Below are 21,849 nucleotides of genomic sequence, written 5' to 3' on the forward strand. Positions count from 1 at the left end.
ATCATATTACTTCGTTTTCTTTTATTGCAATTGAATGATCATATTGATTATTAAAAATGACTTCACTACAATGGTTTAAGTGAATATTGCTGTTTTAAGTATTGCAGATGTTTTCTCGCATTTTTCACATTTTTCCCAGTTTTATTAGGAATATTATTTTAAGCAGTGTTGGTTTGGTATATTTTTATATACTGTTCTATTATATTAATTTATTAATGTTTAATTTATTAATTAATGTTAAATTTTTTAATGAATCTTTTGTTATCTTTTATTTTTATATTTAGTATTGTTTTAGCAATTTTGTCACATGCTTTTGTAGTTTTTGTTTTTTTACATTTATTTTTATTTCAGTTTTAGTTTTTTAGTACATCAACTTACAGTTTTCAGTTAGTTGCCAATGCAACATTTAATTTTTGTTTAGGTTTTTAAAAAAAAAAATTCATTTACTGTTTTATTTTATTTTATTTTATTTTAAAAACTGAACAGAATTTTCAGTAGTTATAGTTTTTATTAAGAATAACAACACTGATTTTAACAAGTAATTATTTAGGTTTTTTCAGTGACCTCAAAATCACTTTCCATCATGTTTTTGCAGTAAGGTCATACAAACCTGGAGAAAGATATCTAGCATTATTTTAGCATAATTTGTTAATTTACTACTTTTTAATTTCATCTATTTAATTTTATGTAATTTTTTTTTTAATAAAATAAAATATATTTATTTTATTTTATTTTGTTTTATTTTCTTTTGAACTGAACATAATTTTATTATAATTTTAAGATGTCTAGCATTCCCATTTCTAATTTGTTAATTTACTACTTTTTAATTTCATTTCATTTATTTAATTTTATGCAATTTATTTTTTTTTATAAAATAAAATATATTTACTTTATTTTATTTTGTTTTATTTTGAACTGTACATAATTTTATTATAATTTTAAGATATCTAGCATTCCCATTCATCTCTAATTTTTCAATTTACTACTTTTTATTTTATTTTATTTTATTTTATTTCAAAAACTGAACATAATTTTCAGTATTTATAGTTTTCATTAACAATAACAATACTGATTTTAACAAGTAATTATTAAGAGTTTTTTCAGGAACCTCAAAATCACTTTCCGTCATGTTTTTGCAAGGTCTTTAAAACCTGGAGAAAGATACCTAGCGTTCCCATTCATCTCAATGGCTCTTGTTCAGCTGTGTACTGCATTAAAGACATGACCCAGCTAGTTAAACCTAGTAATATCTTGATAAAATAAAAATAATCCCACATTACCTTTTTTAAATGACTCTAATTAGAACCTCTGAATAGATTCATGCATCAAATCACATGCTGTATTTTGTTTCTGTTCTTTCTTTTTGCTACGTCAACAGTCGACCATGAGCTCAACTTTCAAGACAAGTACCTCTTTTACCGTTTCCTTGATGACGAGGAGGAGGATGCAGTGTTGCCTAGCGACGATGAGAAACGTGAGGCTGAGGAAGAGCTGCAGGAGACCCTCCTCTTCCTCTCCCAGATCGGCCCTGACGCGCACATGCGAATGATCCTCAGGAAACCGTGAGTGACCAACAGCGCCCCCTGCAGTGTTTATTCATGTGAAATGTACATTTGGTTCCGTTAGGACTTTTAAGAGATGTGTTCATATTTGTTTGGTCTCTGATATTGTCCTTTCGTACTTTTTCTGATCTACTCTACCCATCTTTGTCCCTCGCTCTGTTTATAGGCCAGGTCAAAGAACAGCGGAAGACCTGGAGATTATTTATGATGAGCTGCTGCATATCAAAGCTCTCTCTCATCTATCTAACACTGTACGTCCTCCGTTGCAGCCTCTGTGCCTCATTTACACAGTAATAATGGCTGATATGAGCACTGGTATGAGCGTACTAACATGAGCTGTGCTGGTGCTGCCCTCTGCAGGTGAAGAGGGAGCTCGCTGGTGTCCTCATCTTTGAGTCACATGCCAAAGCAGGCACTGTCTGTGAGTTTCTGTCTCTTTACTGCTCTTTAAAATTTGATAATTAATAGTGTTGGGTGTAATGCATTACAAGTAATGTGACTTATGTAATCAGAATGCTTTTTTCAAGTAACGCAACTAGTTACTTTTTCAAATAAGTAATGCAAATATACTTGTTTTCTCATTATTAAATTACACCTTTCTTGTCCCCATGTTGAGAGAAATTGGGAGTAAGTGCAGAGGCAGAGGCACTTCCTTCAGCCTGGAGCTTTTTACTTTTTAATTTCACTTTCAGAGTATGGAAGGGCGTTTGCAGTTGCCAAAAATATTTATTTAATTAATTATTTATTTATTTATTTATTTATTTATTTATGTATGTCATTAAAAATTAATAAGCAAGCCCAGCTCAAGTGACAAATGGAAATAGATGTATAATAAGTAAATAATGAAATTATTCACAATATTGTAGTGTAACGTTCCCCAACATTGATAATTAACTTTTGCACACTTTAATACTCTTGGTAGTGTAGTACATTTTAATGTTTTTGAAGACTCACATATGCTCATCAACTCTGCATTTATTTGATCAAACTACAGTAAAAGCAGTAATGTGAAATATTATTATAATTTAAAATAGCTGTTTTCTTTTTTAATACATCTTAAAATGCAGTTTATTTCTGTGATGAAAAAGTTGAATTTTCAGCATCATCTTTAGTGTCACCCAATCTTTCAAAAAGTATTATAATATGCTGATTTGGTGCTTTAGAAAAATTTATTATTTTGACATTTGTTATTAAAAACTTGTCTGCTACCAAATATTTTATGGAAACCATGATACATTTTTTTCAGGATTCTTTGATAAATAGAAAGCACAAAAGAATAGCATTTGAAATAGACATTTTTTTGTAATATTATAAATATTATTATTGTCAGTTTTGGTGAATTTAATGCATCCTTGCTGAAAATAATAATAATAATAATTTCTTTATAAAAAAAAAAAAAAAAAAATGACTCCCATATTTTGAACAGTTATGTTTGTTTATTTTGGTTATAACCCCCTGTATTTGGGATTTGAGGTGGTAAAATATCAAATACACTACCAGTCAAAAGTTTTTGAACAGTAGGATTTTTTTATGTTTTGTAAAGAAGTCTCTTCTGCTCACCAAGCCTGCATTTATTTGATCCAAAGTGCAGCAAAAACAGAAAAAATGTGAAATATTTTTACTATTTAAAATGCCTGTTTTCTATTTGAATATATTTTAAAATGTAATTTATTCCTGTGATTTCAAAGCTGAATTTTTAGCATCATTACTCCAGTCACATGAATTATTCTAATATTCTGATTTTCTGCTCAAAAAATATTTATTATTATTATTAATATTATAGAATTTATTATTTTATTACAGAGTAGAATTTATTTTATGTTTCTTTGATGAATAGAAAGTTCGGAAAAACAGCATTTATCTGAAATAGAAAACATAATAAAACTTTGTTTTAATGCCTTTATTATCACTTTTGATCAATTTAAAGCATCCTTGCTAAATAAAATTATTAATTTCTATAATATCCCCTCTCCATCATGCTAAAAATGTAGCTTTAATCACAGGAATAAATTCCATTTTAAAATATATTCAAATAAAAAGCAGTTATTTTAAATAATAAAAATATTTCCAAATATTACTGCTTTTGCTGTATTTTGGATCAAATAAATGCAGGCTTGGTGAGCAGAAGAGAATTAAAAAAAAAAAAAAATTAAAAACGTTTGACTGCTAGTATATATATATAATTTTTTTACCTTCATTTTTTAGACACTTGTTGACTCCAAACTTTTAAACGGTAGTGTAAATACTCACAGGCTGGCTCAGTCAATTTCTCTGTATGTTTGCTTTCTATATTTCAGTGTTTAATCAAGGCGAGGAAGGCACTTCTTGGTATATTATCCAGAAGGGATCAGTAAATGTTGTTATCTATGGCAAGGTAATGTCGGCTTATATGAGTTCTGTTTATTTACTCTAATGTTCAATAACTACATACCTCTTAATTTATTTATGTAGAGTGATTCTAGTAGCAAACACTATTAAATGATTTCAGACTGACTCCAGTGTGTGTTTAGGGTGTGGTGTGTACGCTGCATGAAGGAGATGATTTTGGCAAACTGGCCTTGGTGAACGACGCCCCCCGTGCTGCTTCCATCGTACTGAGAGAGGACAACTGCCACTTTCTGAGAGTGGACAAAGAAGACTTCAACCGGATACTCAGGGTACACAAACATCTATCAGTTATTATTAAGACATATAAATACTAGTAGAGTGTATAGTAGGAAAATTAACTCTTGACTGCTTGTATTTGGTGTGTGTATTTCTTTGTGTGTGTAGGATGTTGAAGCAAACACAGTGCGTCTAAAAGAGCATGACCAGGATGTTCTGGTACTACAGAAGAGTCTCCGTCCCTCCAGCCATGGAAACATCCCAGCCCATTTCAAGTATATGATCACATCTATCAGTCTGCTCAACTTATCCATAAATTTCTTGATCCATCAACAATAAATTAATCCATCCATGCATTAATTTAATCAAACTACATTTGCTGTGTCTGGGTTTGCTGAACAGATACACTGTGATGTCAGGCGGCCCAGAGAAGATTCTGGAGCATCTGCTGGAGACAATGCGACTGGACATTCATTTCTCTGACCCAGGTACTGCACCTTCTCATTCAGCGCTAAATAAGATTAATCACACAAAACTTTGAAGGAACAGTTACATGACATTAAAACTTGTCAAGAATTCACTCACTCTCAGGCCATCCTAGATGGTTTTGTTTCTTCATCAGAGTAGATTTGGAGAAATTTAGCATTACATCACTTGTTCACCAATGAATGCTCTGCAGTGAATGGGTGCCGTCAGAATGAGCGTCCAAACATCTGATAAAACATCACAATAATCCACAAGTAATCCACACCACTCCAGTCCATCAATTAATGTCTTGTAAACTGAAAAAGCTGCGTGTTTGCATAATAAACAAATTCCTTATTATGTCATTTTACCTCTGAACCATCGCTATATATAATCCATAATCTATAGTAACACTTTCGGGCTTCAGTGAACAAGTCCATCTACTGTTGTCACATCGAAATCTACCAACATATTTGTTCAGAACTGTTTTGGCTTGTAAACATGGCTTGATCTGTGCATATTTCTCTCCTGATTCAGAGAACGCAACTTTTTTGTTGGTTAAAGCAATAGTATGTATAGAGAAAGAGGACTGCTAGGAATGGATTTGTTTCTTACAAACATGCAACTTTTGGCTTCTCAAGACATTAATTGATGGACTGGAGTGGTTTGAATTACTTGTGGATTATTGTGATGTTTTATCAGATGTTTGGACTCTCATTCTCACGGCACCCATTCACTGCAGAGCATCCATTGGTGAGCAGGTGATGTAATGCTAAATGTTTCCAAATCTTTTCTGGTAAAGAAAAAAACTCATCTACATCTTGGATGTCCTTAGGGTGAGTAAATACATTCCTTCAATACATTTTTTCTTAATTAATTCTGCAAACGTTTTTCACCCACAGATCCAGCTCTGGATGATTTTGTGCTCATGCACTGTGTTTTCATGCCCAACAGCCAGCTGTGCCCTGCCCTTCTGGCCCAATATCCTTCTAGTAGAATCAATCAATCACTTAACCCTATCTATCTAGATATGTATGCATATGTTCCTTAGCGTCTGTGTACCTATCACTCTCAGGCCTCTCAGGGCTCAGAGCAGGAGCGTCTAGACTACGCTGTTGCCAGCAAGAGACGGGTGCTCAGCTTGGCTCTGCGCTGGTCTGCCCTGCAGGGCCACCATCTGCTGGAGGATGACACTGCACTCAGCTTTCTGGAGGTTAGAAACATAAACAAACACACACATGCTGGCATATAATCACTTGCCACCAGTCTGCATAGAGATATGATGGTCAGAGGATAGTGCATGAAACCAAAACTGACCATTGGCATTCTATGCATGATGAATGCATTTTGTGTGTATTCAGGAGCTGCATGGGTTCGTATCAAACGATGCAAGAGTTTTGCGTCCACTGAAGGAGCTCCTGCCCGAGCTGGAGAGGATCGTCAAACAGTAGTAGGTTTTTAGTGTGTTGTGTATATGGCTTTTGAGCTGTTATTAGTAGTTTAATCTGAATGGGTAATGTAACTGATGTCCACATGTCTGTTCCTTTCACTGTCTCAGTCCAGATGATGCACGGACGTCTCAAAAAAAGGTAATGTAAATCTGCTTTCTTACACTTCATGCTTATTGTTTATAGATCTACTGTATATCTGTGGTCTAATCTGGATTGTTAAAATATATATATAAATATTTTGCCATACATGTATTTGGTTTTTTTTCTCTCAGCATAAAGTCCTCCTGCGACAGTTCAGCTCTGGAGAGGAAAGGCTTGCAAAAAAGCAGCCAATACGGAGCTTTGATGACAGTGAGTATCTGTATGTACAGTTGAGGTCAAAAGTTTACATCCCCCTTTCAGAATCTGCAAAATGTTAATTATTTTACCAAAATAAGAGGGATCATACAAAATGCATGTTATTGTTTGTATACGATAAAATATTTAAAATAAAAGATGTTTACATATAGTCCACAAGAGAAAATAATAGTTGAATTTATAAAAACATCCCCTTGATTTATAATACCATGTTGTTGCCTGAATGATCCATAGCTGTGTTTTTTTGTTTGGTGATAGTTGTTCATGAGTTCCTTGTTTGTCCTGAACAGATAAACTGTCTGCTGTTCTTCAGAAAAATCATTCTGGTCCCACAAATTCTTTGGTTTTCCAGCATTTTTGTGTATTTGAACCCTTTCCAACAATGACTGTATGATTTTGAGATCCATCTTTTCACACTGAGGACAACTAAGGGACTCATATGCAACTATTACAGAAGGTTCAAACACTCATTGATGCTCCAGAAGGAGAAACCATGCATTAAGAGCCGGGGGGTGAAAACTTTTGAACAGAATGAAGATGTGCACATTTTTCTTACTTGCCTAGCTATTATATTTTTTTCATTTAGTACTGCACTTCAGAGGCTGCAGAAGATAGTTACATGTTTGCCAGAAGACAAAATATGTAAAATTACCCTGATCTTTAAATTCAACAAGTTTTCACCCTCTGGCTCTAAATGCATGTTTTTTCCTTCTGGAGTATCAGCGAGTGTTTGAACCTTCTGTAATAGTTGCATATGAGTCCCTCAGTTGTTCTCAGTGTGAAAAGATGGATCTCAAAATCATACAGTCATTGCTGGAAAGGGTTCAAATACACAAAATGCTGAAAAACCAAATAATTTGTTGGACCTGAAGGATTTTTCTGAAGAACAGTACGTTAGGAAGAACTTTAGGTTTAAATTCTCTCAATGTTGAAAACGTTCAGTTTATTAAATGTTTTAAAAACAAAAATAACTTTGAACATTCTGTTAACATTACTGAAAGACACTCATTAATTCAGTCAATGAATCAAATTTCCTCTCTCTTCATCTTTGTCTAGTTCTCCTGAAGGTGTACTGCAGCGATCACACTTACACCACTATTCGTGTTCCTGTGCTGGCCACGGGGAGAGAGGTGACCGCAGCTGTAGCGGATAAACTGGGATCCACCGAAGAGCTGCTTTTGATAAACCTCAGTGCATCTGGAGGTGATCCACGTACACACACTCACAAACTCACGATGAATAATTAGTTGCCGTTGGAGATATGACAAACAAATACGCACAGAACTTCGTAGATATTCAGCACTTTTGTTGCTCTGGCAACATTCTGTATTGAAGCACTCTGTTTCTCTATTATATAATACACTTCCAGATCAGTTTCAAACTAAACCTTTCAGAAAATACCAGCATAACTCTAAATCCTATAATAGATTACAGTTTATCTGGTAGTCTAAATATTACTCATAGTAAATAAAGTGCATAAAATCTATCATAAAGTATATTAGGTGTTGTTCTTGTACAGCTGAAAAAGTGTTCAGGTTGTGATTTGTGCTCTGGCTAATTCTAGGCTCTATTTCTGTATAGAGAGGCAGATTTTAAAGCCCAATGATGTATCGGTGTTCCAGTCACTAGGAGTGAACGGCCGATTGTTTGTCTGCTCCAGAGAACAGCTTGATTCACTGGTGAGACCAAATATGGAATATTTAGACACTTACAGGAATAGTTCATCCAAAAATGAAATTAGCTGAAAGTTTACTCACCTTCAAGCCATCCAAGATGTAAATGAGTTCATTTTTTCATCAGAACAGATTTGGAGAAATTTGGCCTTAAATTACCTGCTCGCCAGTTTATCCTCTGCAGTGAATGGGTGCCGTCAGAATGAGAGTCCAAACAGCTGATAAAATAATCACAATAATCCACAAGTAATCCACACTCCAGTACATCAATTAATGTCTTTTGTGAAGCGAAAAAGCTGTGTGTTTGTAAAAAAACAAATAGATCAATTAAGGCATTTTAAAGTTTAAACAGTCAATTCTGGCCGAAGTACAAGTCCATAATCTATTATAATGCTTCTTCCAGTGAAAAAGTCCATCCGCAGTTGTCTTTACACGTCAAAATCCACCACATGTTTGTTTAACATGTTTGTTTGTGTTTTTTTTTCTTCTAAACAGTGCTTTATCTGCTGTATATTTCTCTCCTGATTCAGACTAAATACTGTTTCACTGGAGAAAACAAAATTATGGAGAGAGGACTTGTATTTTACCCAGAAGCAGTAGTTTAAAAACACATTTTAATAATGAATTTGTTTTTTATAAATACAGCTTTTCACTTCACAAGACATTAATTGATGGGCTGGAGTGGTGTGGATTATTTGTGTATTATTGTGATGTTTTTATCAGCTGTCTGGCGGCACCCATTCACTGCAGAGGATCCATCAGTGAGCAAGTGACGTAATGCTAAATTTCTTGATATGTTCTGATGAAGAAACATATTCTTATACAACTTGGCCAGAGGATGGCCAGAGGATGAGTACATTTTTCAGGACATTTTCATTGTAAATGCAGCTTTGGTGAGCATAAGAGACATCTTAATTATTCAAAAGTGTACAAATATTTTTATTAATAATTTTGGGGGTTTGTATTTCTATGTATTTAGTAATTGTCTGTCTGTATGTGTGTGTAGAATCCTCTTCCAGAGCAGGAAGGTCCCTCCACTGGCTCTATGTCCAGTTTTGAGCTGATGAGCTCTAAAGATCTGGCTTTCCAGATGACCCAATATGACTGGGAGCTTTTCAGCTGTGTACATGAGGTAGAAATGCAAATACAGTGTTACAAAATGACATTTTTAACCAACGAAATATGCAATTTGATTGTGTGTATGTGTGTTTCTGTGCAGTATGAGCTGGTGTATCATACGTTCGGACGGCAGGCGTACAGGCGCTCTACAGCAAATCTGGATCTGTTTCTGAAGCGCTTTAATCAGGTGCAGCTGTGGGTGGTCACTGAGGTCTGTCTGTGCGGGACGCTCAGCAAACGGGTACAGCTGCTCAAGAAGTTCATCAAGATTGCCGCCCAGTGAGTTCTCCAGCACACATATCCTGCTGAGAAAAACAGCATATGCTGGTATGTTTTAAAGCATGGTAGCTGGTTTGAGCTGGTTTAAGCTGGACCACCTTGAAACAGCTCAAACTAGCTACCATGCTTCAAAACATACCTAACCAGCATATGCTGTTTTTCAGCAGGGTATATAGATTCAGCAGAGCATATTATGAATTAATTTGCATTGGATTTGATGCATTTCATGTTATATTGACTATATATGATTTGAGAAGCATTTTATATGTGTGTTATGCATTTATTCCCTCAGCTGTAGAGAGTTTAAGAATCTGAACTCTTTCTTCGCCATTATTATGGGCATGTGCAACCCAGCCGTCAGCAGACTCAGCCAGACATGGGAGGTCAGTACCATATCACAACTGATTTGTTTTAAAACGTGGCATATTCTTAAAAATGCAGTATTTGTATTCATGTTGGTTTTATATTTCGAAAAAAAAAAAACAATTTGTTGAGTCAACTTAGGTAAGTTCAACTCAAATAAGTTTAGTCAGCTTCAAATGTTAAGTTGTACTAAGTGACAGCTTAGATATTTGAGTTGACTAAACTAAAAATTTGGGTTTGTTACCCAGCTGCCTTAAAATTTTAAGTTGAATCAACTCAAATATCCAAGTTGTCACTTAGTACTTAACATTTCTAGTTGACTGAACTTTTTTTGAGTTGACAGAACTTAAAATTTTAAGGCAGCCAGGTAACAAATTATTTTAAGGTGACTCAACAAATTGTTTTTTACAGTGATTACAGCCAAAAAATGACTTAAAAAGGTCAAATTAGCAGATATTTAGAAGACTTGACACATTCATGTCCACATACAAATAATCAAATATAATCAAGACAATTTGGACTTCAATGGGTGTAACTTGTAAACCATATAAGGGGTTTATTCAAATCATTGCAATTCTTTGTAATTTTTTAATACATTAAATGAATTTGAATATGAATGTATCAATAATATGGGCACATGTATATTTTTTTAACTTTTTTTTAGAAACTGCCTAGTAAATTCAAGAAGTTCTACGCAGAGTTTGAGAGTTTACTGGTGAGTTTGTTTCTTTCTTTCTAAAATGTTATTATTTTGTGATTGTGACTTAGTGCTCATTAAAATATGATTTATTAATTTCACTCAGGATCCATCCAGGAATCACCGTGCATACCGCCTCACTGTGGCTAAGATGGAGCCGCCAATCATTCCCTTTATGCCCCTCCTTATTAAAGGTGTGGGCGGAGCCTAGCTATAATATTCTTAATAATAAATACTGCTTGTTACAAATATTATTTCAGTTCTGTTCTACAGCATGAAATATTCCTTCTCTTTTCAGACATGACATTCACTCACGAGGGGAATAAGACTTTTATTGATGGACTGGTCAACTTTGAGAAGATGGTTAGTCTGTTATCTCTACAGTGTTGTAGTAGATATACTATTATCAGGGTTGCCAGGTTTTCACGACAAAACCCACCCAGTTGCTACTCAAAACTAGCCCAGTTGCGTTTCGCATTCCATTTTTGGGGTTGCTTCAACCAGCGGACATGAAAAACAACCCGTAACAACAGTGTTAAAATAGCCCATATCTGCGGGAAAATAGTGGACTTGGCAACGCTGACTATTATAGCATTTACTAGTATTTTTAATTAGTTTTTATTTTTATATTTTGCCTTTGTTTTTTTTCTGTTTATCTTTATTTTTATTTTTTGTAGTTGTAGTAATTTTATTCATTGTATTTCTGTTAATGGTAACATTTCTAGTTTTCGTTAGTTTTGAAGTTGAAGTTTTTTCTATAATGTTTATATTTTATTTCAGCTTTATTTCAGTTAATGCAATTATTTTTAATAGTTTTAGTTAATAATAACAATGAATCTGTGACATATCTGGCCAGCTAGAGCATATGTATTTATCCTTTTTCTTGTTTCAGCGGCTGATTGCTAATACAATCCGGGCAGTGAGGCACTGCAGGAGCCAGCCATTTAGTGAGTCATCTGCACACTAATGCTGTTTTTGCAGTCCTAATTCATTCCTCATGCTCTGCCTGTATGTGCAGCCTAGTTAAAAAGCTACATCCCACATGCAAAGCTACAGAGATTAGTCAATCATATCATATTCATCACAATCTGAGGTTAGGTAATCAGGAAAACAACTGGCAATGTCTAAAGGTAAAAGATCACCATTAAATCACAACAATTGTAAAACTGTCTAAATGTATATATAAAATTATAGTAGAAAATTCCATAAAATGTACGGTAAAAAAATCTGTCGACTGTGGTTGCCAGAAATTCACAATACTCTGAAAGTGTTCTGCTATTATTGGATGGCATACTGATGTCTGTATGTCTTACAATTTATAACCATATACACTGTAAAAAAAACAATTTGAGTCAACTCAAAATAACTTGTTACCTGTCTGCCTTCAAATTTTTAGTTCAGTCAACTCAAAAAAAGTTTAGTCAACTTAAAATGTTAAGTTGTACTAAGTGACAACTTAGATATTTGAGTTGATTAAACTTAAAATTTTAAGGCAACTGGGTAACAAGCCAAACTTTTATGTTTAACAAACCAATTTTTTTGTTTAGTCAACCCAAATATCTTAGTTGCCACTTAGTACAACGTATTATTTCAAGTTGACTAAACTTATTAGAGTTGGCTGAACTTAAAAATATAAGGCAGTAGGGTAACAAATTATTTTAAGTTGACTCAAATTGTTTTTTTACAGTGTTTATGGTTATAAATTGTAAGACATACAGACATCATTTTTTTTTTTTTTTTTACAGTGTATGTCAATAATTGATATATACCAAAATCTGCCTTTTACCTCAAACTAAAACATTACCAGTGCTCATATAGATGTACAAAACATACAGTGTCGTTTGCAGAAAAAGAAACTAAGGGAAATAAAATAGTATGACCTTCCCATTGAATGTTTAATTGTACAATTGGTGTCATCTAGAAAATAAAAAAGGGTTATTTAGCATTCAGTATTGTTTAATTTAAAAAAAAAAAAAAACAGAAAAATTAGCAGATGTGATAACAACAGGTTAATTTGTAAAAGGTCAAGTATATTTCATTGTGGTTTATAGTATTACACACAGTGTACTTTGCACTGTTTTGAACTTTAACACTGTTCCCACCTCGATCAGATGCTGAGGTGTCTCCGGCTAGCAAGAACCCACAGGAAGTGAGGAATTACGTGCGTCAATTGAATGTGATTGACAACCAGAGAACCTTATCCCAGCTGTCCTTCAGACTGGAGCCAAGGCGGGGCTGAAGACCAATTCTCAAGACTTTTTCTCTTGCTTTTGCCTCTTTACAACCACTGTATATCCAGTTTACAACAGTACAACTCAATTTTACATCTGTCAGCTGCTAGAGCAGTTGAATGCCGACTGTATGTGCTATCACTGCCAACTGAACTACATGTACAAGATGCATTCTCATACGTATGATTGTTTGTGCGCGGGTGCGAGTTGCATGTTAATGACTTCAGTCATAAGAGCTACCTTGGTTGACAGTGTGTGTTTGTGTGTGTGTGAAAGCAGAATGCACTTGGTAAAGGTGTTTATCCTTAGATGTGAGGCCCTAGTTCATTCCCATGATACAACAGTGTAAACCTGCTGCCTGTGCTCAAGCCTGTATTTCTACGATCCTACGAAACCGTCAGAACAATCCTAGTACAAGCTACATATCATGCATACAAATAACAGTGAAACTATGATCATTCGCCAGCCACAGAAAATAAATTATCGGTACTCCTTAAAACCTTCCAGGCCTCGATGTCTTGTGGTATGTTGTTTTAAGTCACATAAATGTCAGTATTCTGGCTCAAGGACTATTTTTTACCACTGGTTAAATTGTATGCTAGTAACTTACCTCTCGCCATAGCCTGTAGCATTATTGATGTCATTTTGTACATTGAGTTATATTTGTATATTTTTGGGTTGGACCCATTTTTGCTAAGTTATCATAAACGGTCTGAGAAGGCCTTTGTTTGTTCTCATCCTGCCTTTTGGAAAGTGAGACGCTGTGTGTGTAGGGCACTTATTTTCTTTTAGGAAAATGTCTACGCCTACCTTGTAAATAGTATAATCTAAATAAATGTATCATTGAACACTTGGCGTTGGTGTGATTGGACTTTTCACTCCAAACAAGTGTTTCCCTCTTGTTCCTCTGTTTTATTGCCTTTACGTTTTCTATCTCTGTTCTGTTTTGCTCTTAGTTGTTCTTTGAGACAATAAAAGGTTAGTTCACCTAAAATGAAAATCCTGTCATCATTTACTCATCTTCATGTTTCAAAGCACAAAAGGAACACAAAAGAGTTAAATAAGTTCATTTTTGGGTGAACTAACACTGTTATACTTAGCAGAAGAATATACAGGTACATTCAAATGCTAAATTGAATAAAATAGACAGAAAAATAGAGTGTAAACTTTTTGAATTTGAAGATCAGAGTAAATTTAACTTATTTTGTCTTCTGGAAAACATCTAAGTAGCTTCTGAAGGGCAGTACTAAATGAAATAAAAATACGATATTTAGGCAGAATAAGAAAAATGTACATCTCTTCATTCTGTTCAAAAGTTTTCACCCTCTGGCTCTTAATGCATCTTTTTTCCTTCTGAAGCATCAGTGAGTGTTTGAACCTTCTGTAATAGTTGCATATGAGTCCCTCAGTTGTCCTCAGTGTGAAAAGATAGATCTCAAAATCATAGTCATTGTTGGAAAAGGGAAAAACACTAAAATGCTGAAAAAACAAAGATTTTGTGGCACCTGAAGTATTTTTTTGAAGAACAGCAGATAGTTTAACTGTTCAGGACAAACAAGGAACTCATGAACAACTAAACAAATCACTAAACAGCAACAACAAAAAACACAGCTGTGGATCATTCAAGTAACAACCGCAACAAAGTATTAAGAATCAAGTGTGTTTAAACTTTTTAGCAGGATAATTTTAATAAATTCAGCTATTAAAGGGGTCATCGGATGCCCATTTTCCACAAGTTGATATGATTCTTCAGGGTCTTAATGAAAAGTCTATAAAATACTTTGGTTAAAAATTCTCAGTGGTTGTGTAAAAAACCATTTTTACCTTGCCAAAATGACCTCTGTTTACTTTAGCTGCTAAACTTGCACATTATTAGGAAAGGCGATTGCAAAGATTCATTAAAAAAAATCCTTATACTCACTTCTGCTGTAAGTGAAGCTGGATCATGAATGATTTACACAAATATAGATGGACATATGTAGATCGGGAGGTGCATTCCCTTCACAAACAAATGTAATCTACTGCATTTTCAACAGCTCAGATGTCGGGAGTAAATGGTGACCACTATGTTCAGTATTACATCCAGCAACACAACACCTCCATCGCTCAATCAGAGATATTCTTGTTTAACTTACATCCCTGTTCCAGCTTCGAAACAAAGAGGGCGGACTGTTAAAGGTGATCTGAGGTAAAACGCTCATGTCAATCAACTATCGTGGGAGCGGCCTCTGTCAGTGTGACCCCACAACCACAGGCATCTGAAAATGGCTCGATTTGAAAAAGAGAATATTATTTTTATTGATTAATTAAAAACCACTGCATGGATTTTTATCATTATAGTGTAGATTTGTACATACACTGCCAACACACATTAATGTTCAAACAATATGTAAAAGTGAACTTAGCATCGGATGACCCCTTTAAGTTGCCGAGTCTGAGGATGTGAACAGCTCCGAGTAGAACGTCACATGTTGTCATCTCGAAATTACGGTAATTACGATATGGCGGGAACTCAGCACAAAACAGTTTATTAAGAAAGACACCACACTTGTTATTTTAAAGCATTTTATTAAGAAAATGTGTACCTGTTACCTGTATAAGTCTGGGATCTGCATGATGTGTACTTCATTTAAAAAGAACACTGATTTTCTTTTTTGAAGTAGACTCTATAAAGTGCACTTTTTATGTGTGTGATCCCTTTTTCTTGAATAAAAAAATAATTAATAGAACATTCTGAAACTTATTTTTAATCATTTGTTTAAATTAAGAAATGCATGCTTTTGCATTCTCTACAGCAGGAATCTCTGAGGCAGGAAGAGGCAAGGTCCATTACAGGACCTTGTTTGGCAGCTGTATCTCACAGCTGTATTTTTGGCAGACGAGTGCAGTATTTCAAACCAGGTGGCCATGACAGAAACCTGGGAAGACTGGGAAATTGGAGCCCAGGGTGGCTGTGCAACTGAAATGGCCTTTGGTGCTGGCTTTGGCTTGGGCCTTTACAGGGAACTCTGAGGAGGCAACGACACTGTTGGGTGCCTATGGCAGGTGTTGGGCAGCCATATCAGGAACCTCTTCAGTGTCTTTGGCTTGCTTGGTTGGCAGAGAACAGGAGCTCCGTCATTGGGGAGCTGAAGACAGAGCTCTGGCATTTGGACAGCTGTGACAGGACCCTCAGGAATGGAGTGGCCATGATTGGAGAAACAAAAAGGGGCAAACAAAAGAAGTATGTACATATATATACAATATGTACACATCCCTCCCGGAAGCAGTACCGCCAGACGCAAATACTGCTTCCTCAAGCCAAGGCGCAAGACGCTACACTTGGCTTGCTCGCCCCGCAAGACGCAAAGGCGAGAGGAGGGATGGATGCGCCTCCCACTGCAGCCCGCAAGACGCAAAGCTGCGTGAGAGACGCCAACTGGAGTGGTCTCATGAGATGACCTGAAACAAAACAGAAGAACAGGTTCGACTTGGCGATTTCTTCACACAAGGATATTAATTCCTCTTAGCTGATCTCAGGTTCACTACCTTAAACCAGTTGTGGGACATAATTTGCCCCAGGCCAAGTCGCCGACTTGGCTTCTCGTGGAGGAGAGCCCTGAGGAGGTGACAGCATTCTGTGCAGGAAGACGGGAAGGACGTTTCGATCATGTTATTCTAAGCTCTAAGATGTTTAGATGATCATTCTGAATTGCTAATTTTGTGTGATGAAGATCTCACCTTTTGACATGCCGGGTTTGCTAAAGCGCTTGTACTCCAGCAGGAAGAGGTCAAAGTCACTAGGGAAATGTCCGCACAACAGTGCGAACATTACAATCCCTAGTGACCAGACCGTCGCTGGCCCGCCATAGTACTTTCCCCTGCTGTGGTACTCTGGAGGGGAGTACGCTGGTGTGCCTGTAGGAGAGCAGATGTGTAAGTTTGCATTAATGCAGCATAATTGTTCTGTATCTATTAGAAGAAATTAATTCTATCATACGTACCATGGTAGGACCTGTATGGTGACCTCCTCAGAATGTCCCCACATCCGAAGTCAATCAGCTTGACTTCGGATGTCTCCCTGTTTATTAGTAGGTTGTCCAGTTTGACGTCACGGTGGAGCACTCCGCGGAGGCAGCACACGTTTGCCGCGTGAGCCACCTGCCACATGATCTGCCTCGTGGTGTCTTCGTCGAGGCTTCCACCGTGACGCCTGATGAACTCTACCAGGTTTTCACAGGGAGAGGGACATTCGAGGACCATGACAAAGTGGTCAGGGTGGTCCATCCAGTCCAGCAGCCTGATGATTTGCGGCACGTGGTGACCTTTATTAGCAAGGATGGTAAGGGCGATCTCTTTGGGAAGGGGAGCTGGATGATCGGGCTAGAGGAATTGAGTTTTTATGATAGTTACTGAGGATTCATATGCTGATATGAGACTGATGCGCCAGAAGGAAAAACGATGCATTAAGATGGGGGGTGAAAACTTTTGAACAGAACGAAGATGTGTATATTTTTCTTGTTTTGCTTAAATATCACATTTCATTTAGTACTGCCCTTCAGAAACTACAGAAGATTCTTACATGTTTCCCAGAAGACAAAATAAGTGAAATTGACCCTGATTTTCAAATTCAAAAGTCTTAAAGCATCAGTGGGCATTTGAACCTTCTGTAATAGTTGCATGTGAGTCCCTCAGTTGTCCTCAGTGTGAAAAGACGGATCTCAAAATCATACAGTCATTGTTGGAAAGGGTTCAAATACACAAAAATGCTGAAAAACCACAGAATTTGTGGGACCTAAAGAATTTTTCTGAAGAACAGCGGGCAGTTTAACTGTTCAAACAAGGGACTCATGAACAACTATCACTAAACAAAAAAACAGCTGTGGATCATTCAGGTAAGAACACAGTATTAAGAATCAAAACCTTTGAACAGGTTCATTTTTATAAATTCAACTATTATTTTCTCTTGTGGACTATATGTAAACATCTCTTATGTTAAATAACTTATTCAGGTCAGTACGTAATAAAAAAATAACATGCATTTTGTATAATCCCTCTTATTTTGGTAAAATAATTAACATTTTGCACATTCTGCAAGGTGTATGTAAACTTTCGACTTCAACATGTATGTATTATCATGAGACATTTTACATTGTTTTTATAGTGCAATGTACTTACAATGAGTATACATTCCATGTTCTCGGTCTTCGTGGTGTATTTCAAAGCCACCTGATGAACAAAAAAAGGAGAATTTAGATTTAGAGGAGAAAACATTTACTAGCTTGGTAATGTGTTATTAATATTCACTTACTTTAAGACCATCCTCCAGCCGTCTCCCTTCGTACACTACACCAAATCCTCCTTTTCCCAACTGATCGCCCACGGAATAGCGGCTGAAGATGTAGTCTGTTAAAAGATAAAATTTCAACAAAATTTCACATGAGATCATTGCCTTGTAATGTGGAAGATAGCATTTAATAATATAATAATAGATAGCATTAATTTAACTTTTCATAAATTATTCATTTTAATTACTGTATTTTAATTCATTAATAGAGACATATATTAGTACATATTAGAACAGATTCCTGAGCAGTTAAACTGCTCAATGTTTTTCATAAAAAATCCTTCAGGTCCCACAAATTCTTTGGTGTTTCAACATTTTTTTGTATTTGAACCATTTCCAACAATGACTGTATGATTTTGAGATCCATCTTTTCACACTGAGGACAATTGAAGGACACAAATGTAACTATTATAGAACGTTCAAATGCTCACTGATGCTCCAGAAGGAAAAATAATGCATTAAGAGCTGGGGGGTGAAAACTTTTGAATGGAATGAGGATGTGTACATTTTTCTCATTTTGCCTAAATATCATGTTTTTTTCTCATTTAGTACTACCCTTAAGAAGCTACAGAGGATACTTACATGTTCCCCAGAAAACAAAATAAGTTAAATTTACCCTGATCTTCACCCCTTTGCTCTTAATACATCATGTTTCTTTCTTGAGCATCAGTGAGTGATTGAACTTTTGTAATAGTTGCATTACAAACATCTGTGGCACCTGAAGGGTTTTTCTAAACAATAACTGTTTAGGACAAACAAGGGACTTGTGAACAACTATCAAAAAACAAAAACACACCTGTGGATCATTCAGGCAACAACACAGTATTAAGAATCAAGTGTATGTAAACTTTTGAACAGGGCCATTTTTATAAATTCAACTACTACTTTCTCTTTTGAACTAAACATCTCTTATGTAAAATATCTTATTCAGGTCAGTACTTTTTGGATAATCCCTCTTATTTTGGTAAAATAATTAACATTTTGCAGATTCTGCGATGTAAACGTTTACAATGTAATAGTTTAAAAGGTGAGTGTAAACTTTTGACTTCAGCTATGTACTGATGTGTATTTTCAATATTGTGCATGAGAGTACTGAGAGTTTTACATGGCTAAAGTAAAGCTCTAGTAAAAAAGCACATGTTCTCATAAGATGGGTGTGTGTTATTTACCATCACTACTTCTTCCGGCCCATGCCACCTTCCTTTTCATGCCATCATCCTGCTGCTGCTGTTGCTCCTCCTCTCCCCGACCTGAGCTGCTCTTCTGATGTTTTTTGGCAGCTCTGAAGAAAGAGCGAAGCCTCTGCCACCACTTGCTCTTTCTTCTCTCCTCAACTCTCCCTGCCTCCTTCCGCTCCTCCTCCTCTCCTTCTCCTCCTCCTCCTTCCTCCTCACCTCCTCCTCCTCCTTCCTCCTCTCCTCCTCCTCCTCCTCCTCCTTCTCCTCCTCCTCCTTCCTCCTCACCTCCACCTCCTCCTCCTCCTTCTTCCTCCTCTCCTCCTCCTCCTCCAGCACCAACAGGGGTCTCATCACAGGGATGAGGATGTTGAACCGCCCTGTTGGTGCTGGGTTTTGGGGGTGTACTTAGATGTTGTTCGTACACCTCTCCAATCGTTATCGGTCTCACTTTTGTCACTCGCTGTCCCATCGCTCTCACTACACACTGATCACCACAACTAACCCACAAAGAATCTCAGAATTTCACGCTCTTTATAAACCCCGCGAGTTCTATTCGAACGCGCTCTATGGCGTCATAAGGCTTTGAGCGTCTCAGTACTTTCTTACTGATCCCCGTTCATTTTATATATAAAGCATATAATAGAAATAAAATATTACAAGACCAAAGCATGTCAGAATATTGTGATTAATTTAATTTGTATCATAAATTAATAATCGGGAAATCTGGACGCCATCCGTCATTTTTACAGATTACACTGAGGGTGATGTATTGTAAATTGTAGCTGTAATTCCCTCCCCTGTCCAGTTGGTGGCGAGTGCGCTCCAGTCTGGCAGCAGAGCACAGGATACAGAACAAAAATGAAACTGTCAGGAATGTTTATGTTTTCCTATACGTTTGATTACGCACAGGCGAGTACACAGAAACTACAACGATCTTTCACGCCACATTAAAGAGCGCCAAAATGGTATTTATTTCTTGAATTTCCCAAGGAAATTGACAGAATTTGAAATCTGGGACTTTGTTTCATAGCAAAAGTACCACAAAACCTAGCCTGTTGCTATTTATTGGAAGGAATACGCACTATGTACTGTCCATTCTGCAACTGAAAATAGAGCAAGAGACTGTGATTTAAGAATCGATATTTGTTCATTAAAATAAGAATCTATTTCGATATATTCTAAAACGATTTTTTTACCCACCCCTAAGGTATTTTGTTGTTTTTAAACAATATTCTAATTAAAATATGGAAATTAAAATAGGTAATAATAGATTATGACAAACTTTTTACGACCCTGTCTATCACAATGTTGAAATCTAGCGCAAACTTTGATATATATATCAAAGTATGGTATGCCAAAGTTTGGGCACCCCTGTAAATTTTCGTCATTTTCCTTTATAAATCATTGGTTGTCTGGATAAGAAATTTCAGTTAAATATATCATATAGGAGACAAACACAGTGATATTTGAGAAGTGAAATAAAGTTTATATGATTCATGGAAATGTGCAAGAATTATTTAAACAAAATTAGGCATGTGCATAAATTTAGGCACCCTTGTCATTTTATTGATTTCAATACCTTTCCCAGCAGGCACACAACGTCATAAGATGCTGATATTTGGTTAAATTTCGGTTGCGACATCGGCTGACCAAAATTCAATGTAAATTCAACGTTTAATGTCAACGTTAAATTGATGTCCAATACCAATGTCAGCTGACGTTGATATTTTGTTGTTTTTAGGTTGTGTAACCAAAATCCAACATTAAGTCAGCGTCAAATTGACGTCAAATACTGACGTCAACACGATTTTCATTCTCAACCAAAATGCAACGTCTGTCCGACATCATGTCCAACGTCAACCTGACGTTATATAGACGTCCAGTGCCTGCTGGGTTAGCACTAATTATTAGAACTCAGAATTGGTTTGGTAACCTTCTCTAAAGAGTGGCAACATGGGAGCCTCAAAACAACTCTCAGATGACCTAAAAAACAATGATTGTTGAACATCCTGGTTTAGGGGAAGGATACAGAAAGCTGTCTCAGAGATTTAAGCTCTCAGTTTCAGCTGTGAGGAACATTGTGAGGAATTGGAAGACCAGAGGCACAGTTCTAGTTAAGGCCCAAAGTGGCAGACCAAGAAAAATCTCATATAAGCAGAGGCGCAGGATGGTGAGAACAGTCACAGTCAACCCACAGACCAGCTCCAAAGACCTACGACATCATTTTGCTGCAGATGGTGTCACTGTGCATCATTCAACTATTCAGCGCACTTTACACAAGGAGATACTGTACGGATGAGTAATGCGGAAAAAGCCTTTTCTCTGCACACGCCACAAACGGTGTCGCTTGAGGTATGCTAACGCACATTTGGACAAGCCAGCTACTTTTTGGAGTAAGGTGCTGTGGACAGATGAAACTAAAATAGAGTTATTTGGGCAAAACAAGGGGCGTTATGCATGGCGGTAAAACAACACAGCATTCCAAGAAAAACACTTTCTACCTACAGTAAAATTTGGTGGCGGTTCCATCATGCTGTGGGGCTG

General features: G+C 36.2%; 2 protein-coding genes across 4 annotated transcripts in view; one reads left to right on the forward strand and one right to left on the reverse strand.

Annotated features, from left to right (window-relative positions):
* The window catches only part of rapgef4b (Rap guanine nucleotide exchange factor 4b), a 37,904-nt gene extending 24,893 nt beyond the window's left edge, over positions 1-13,011 (forward strand). For all 3 annotated transcript variants that reach the window (XM_051113111.1, XM_051113112.1, XM_051113113.1), the window contains 22 exons: positions 1,379-1,562; positions 1,729-1,813; positions 1,923-1,983; positions 3,860-3,936; positions 4,073-4,219; positions 4,335-4,441; positions 4,569-4,654; positions 5,534-5,612; positions 5,694-5,844; positions 5,993-6,081; positions 6,190-6,220; positions 6,355-6,433; positions 7,496-7,642; positions 8,021-8,118; positions 9,119-9,244; positions 9,332-9,510; positions 9,803-9,893; positions 10,538-10,588; positions 10,677-10,764; positions 10,869-10,933; positions 11,463-11,517; positions 12,682-13,011. In XM_051113111.1, the coding sequence (XP_050969068.1) occupies positions 1,379-1,562; positions 1,729-1,813; positions 1,923-1,983; positions 3,860-3,936; positions 4,073-4,219; positions 4,335-4,441; positions 4,569-4,654; positions 5,534-5,612; positions 5,694-5,844; positions 5,993-6,081; positions 6,190-6,220; positions 6,355-6,433; positions 7,496-7,642; positions 8,021-8,118; positions 9,119-9,244; positions 9,332-9,510; positions 9,803-9,893; positions 10,538-10,588; positions 10,677-10,764; positions 10,869-10,933; positions 11,463-11,517; positions 12,682-12,809 (2,204 nt within the window). In that variant the 3' untranslated portion in view covers positions 12,810-13,011. The remainder of the gene's footprint in view (positions 1-1,378; positions 1,563-1,728; positions 1,814-1,922; positions 1,984-3,859; positions 3,937-4,072; positions 4,220-4,334; positions 4,442-4,568; positions 4,655-5,533; positions 5,613-5,693; positions 5,845-5,992; positions 6,082-6,189; positions 6,221-6,354; positions 6,434-7,495; positions 7,643-8,020; positions 8,119-9,118; positions 9,245-9,331; positions 9,511-9,802; positions 9,894-10,537; positions 10,589-10,676; positions 10,765-10,868; positions 10,934-11,462; positions 11,518-12,681) is intronic.
* Positions 13,012-16,296: 3,285 nt separating this feature from the next.
* LOC127166679 (serine/threonine-protein kinase pim-1) lies at positions 16,297-19,774 on the reverse strand. The gene is made up of 6 exons (XM_051112147.1): positions 19,642-19,774; positions 18,092-18,186; positions 17,959-18,009; positions 16,785-17,163; positions 16,522-16,698; positions 16,297-16,418 (listed from the first exon to the last, which is right to left on the reverse strand). The coding sequence occupies exons 1-6, from the start codon at positions 19,772-19,774 to the stop codon at positions 16,297-16,299; spliced, it is 957 nt and encodes a 318-aa protein (XP_050968104.1).
* Between the last annotated feature and the right edge of the window lie 2,075 nt (positions 19,775-21,849).

Source organism: Labeo rohita, chromosome 6 (assembly GCF_022985175.1).
Source record: "Labeo rohita strain BAU-BD-2019 chromosome 6, IGBB_LRoh.1.0, whole genome shotgun sequence".
Lineage (NCBI taxonomy): Eukaryota > Metazoa > Chordata > Actinopteri > Cypriniformes > Cyprinidae > Labeo > Labeo rohita.

Excerpts from the sequence above, each read along its gene's own strand:
- LOC127166679 (XM_051112147.1), bottom strand. The coding sequence starts at position 19,774 with ATGGGACAGCGAGTGACAAAAGTGAGACCGATAACGATTGGAGAGGTG. Across the intron at positions 18,010-18,091 it reads GGCTGGAGGATGGTCTTAAA|GTGGCTTTGAAATACACCAC; the intron begins GTAAGTGAATAT and ends TTTGTTCATCAG. Across the intron at positions 16,419-16,521 it reads CAAACCCGGCATGTCAAAAG|AATGCTGTCACCTCCTCAGG; the intron begins GTGAGATCTTCA and ends CTTCCTGCACAG.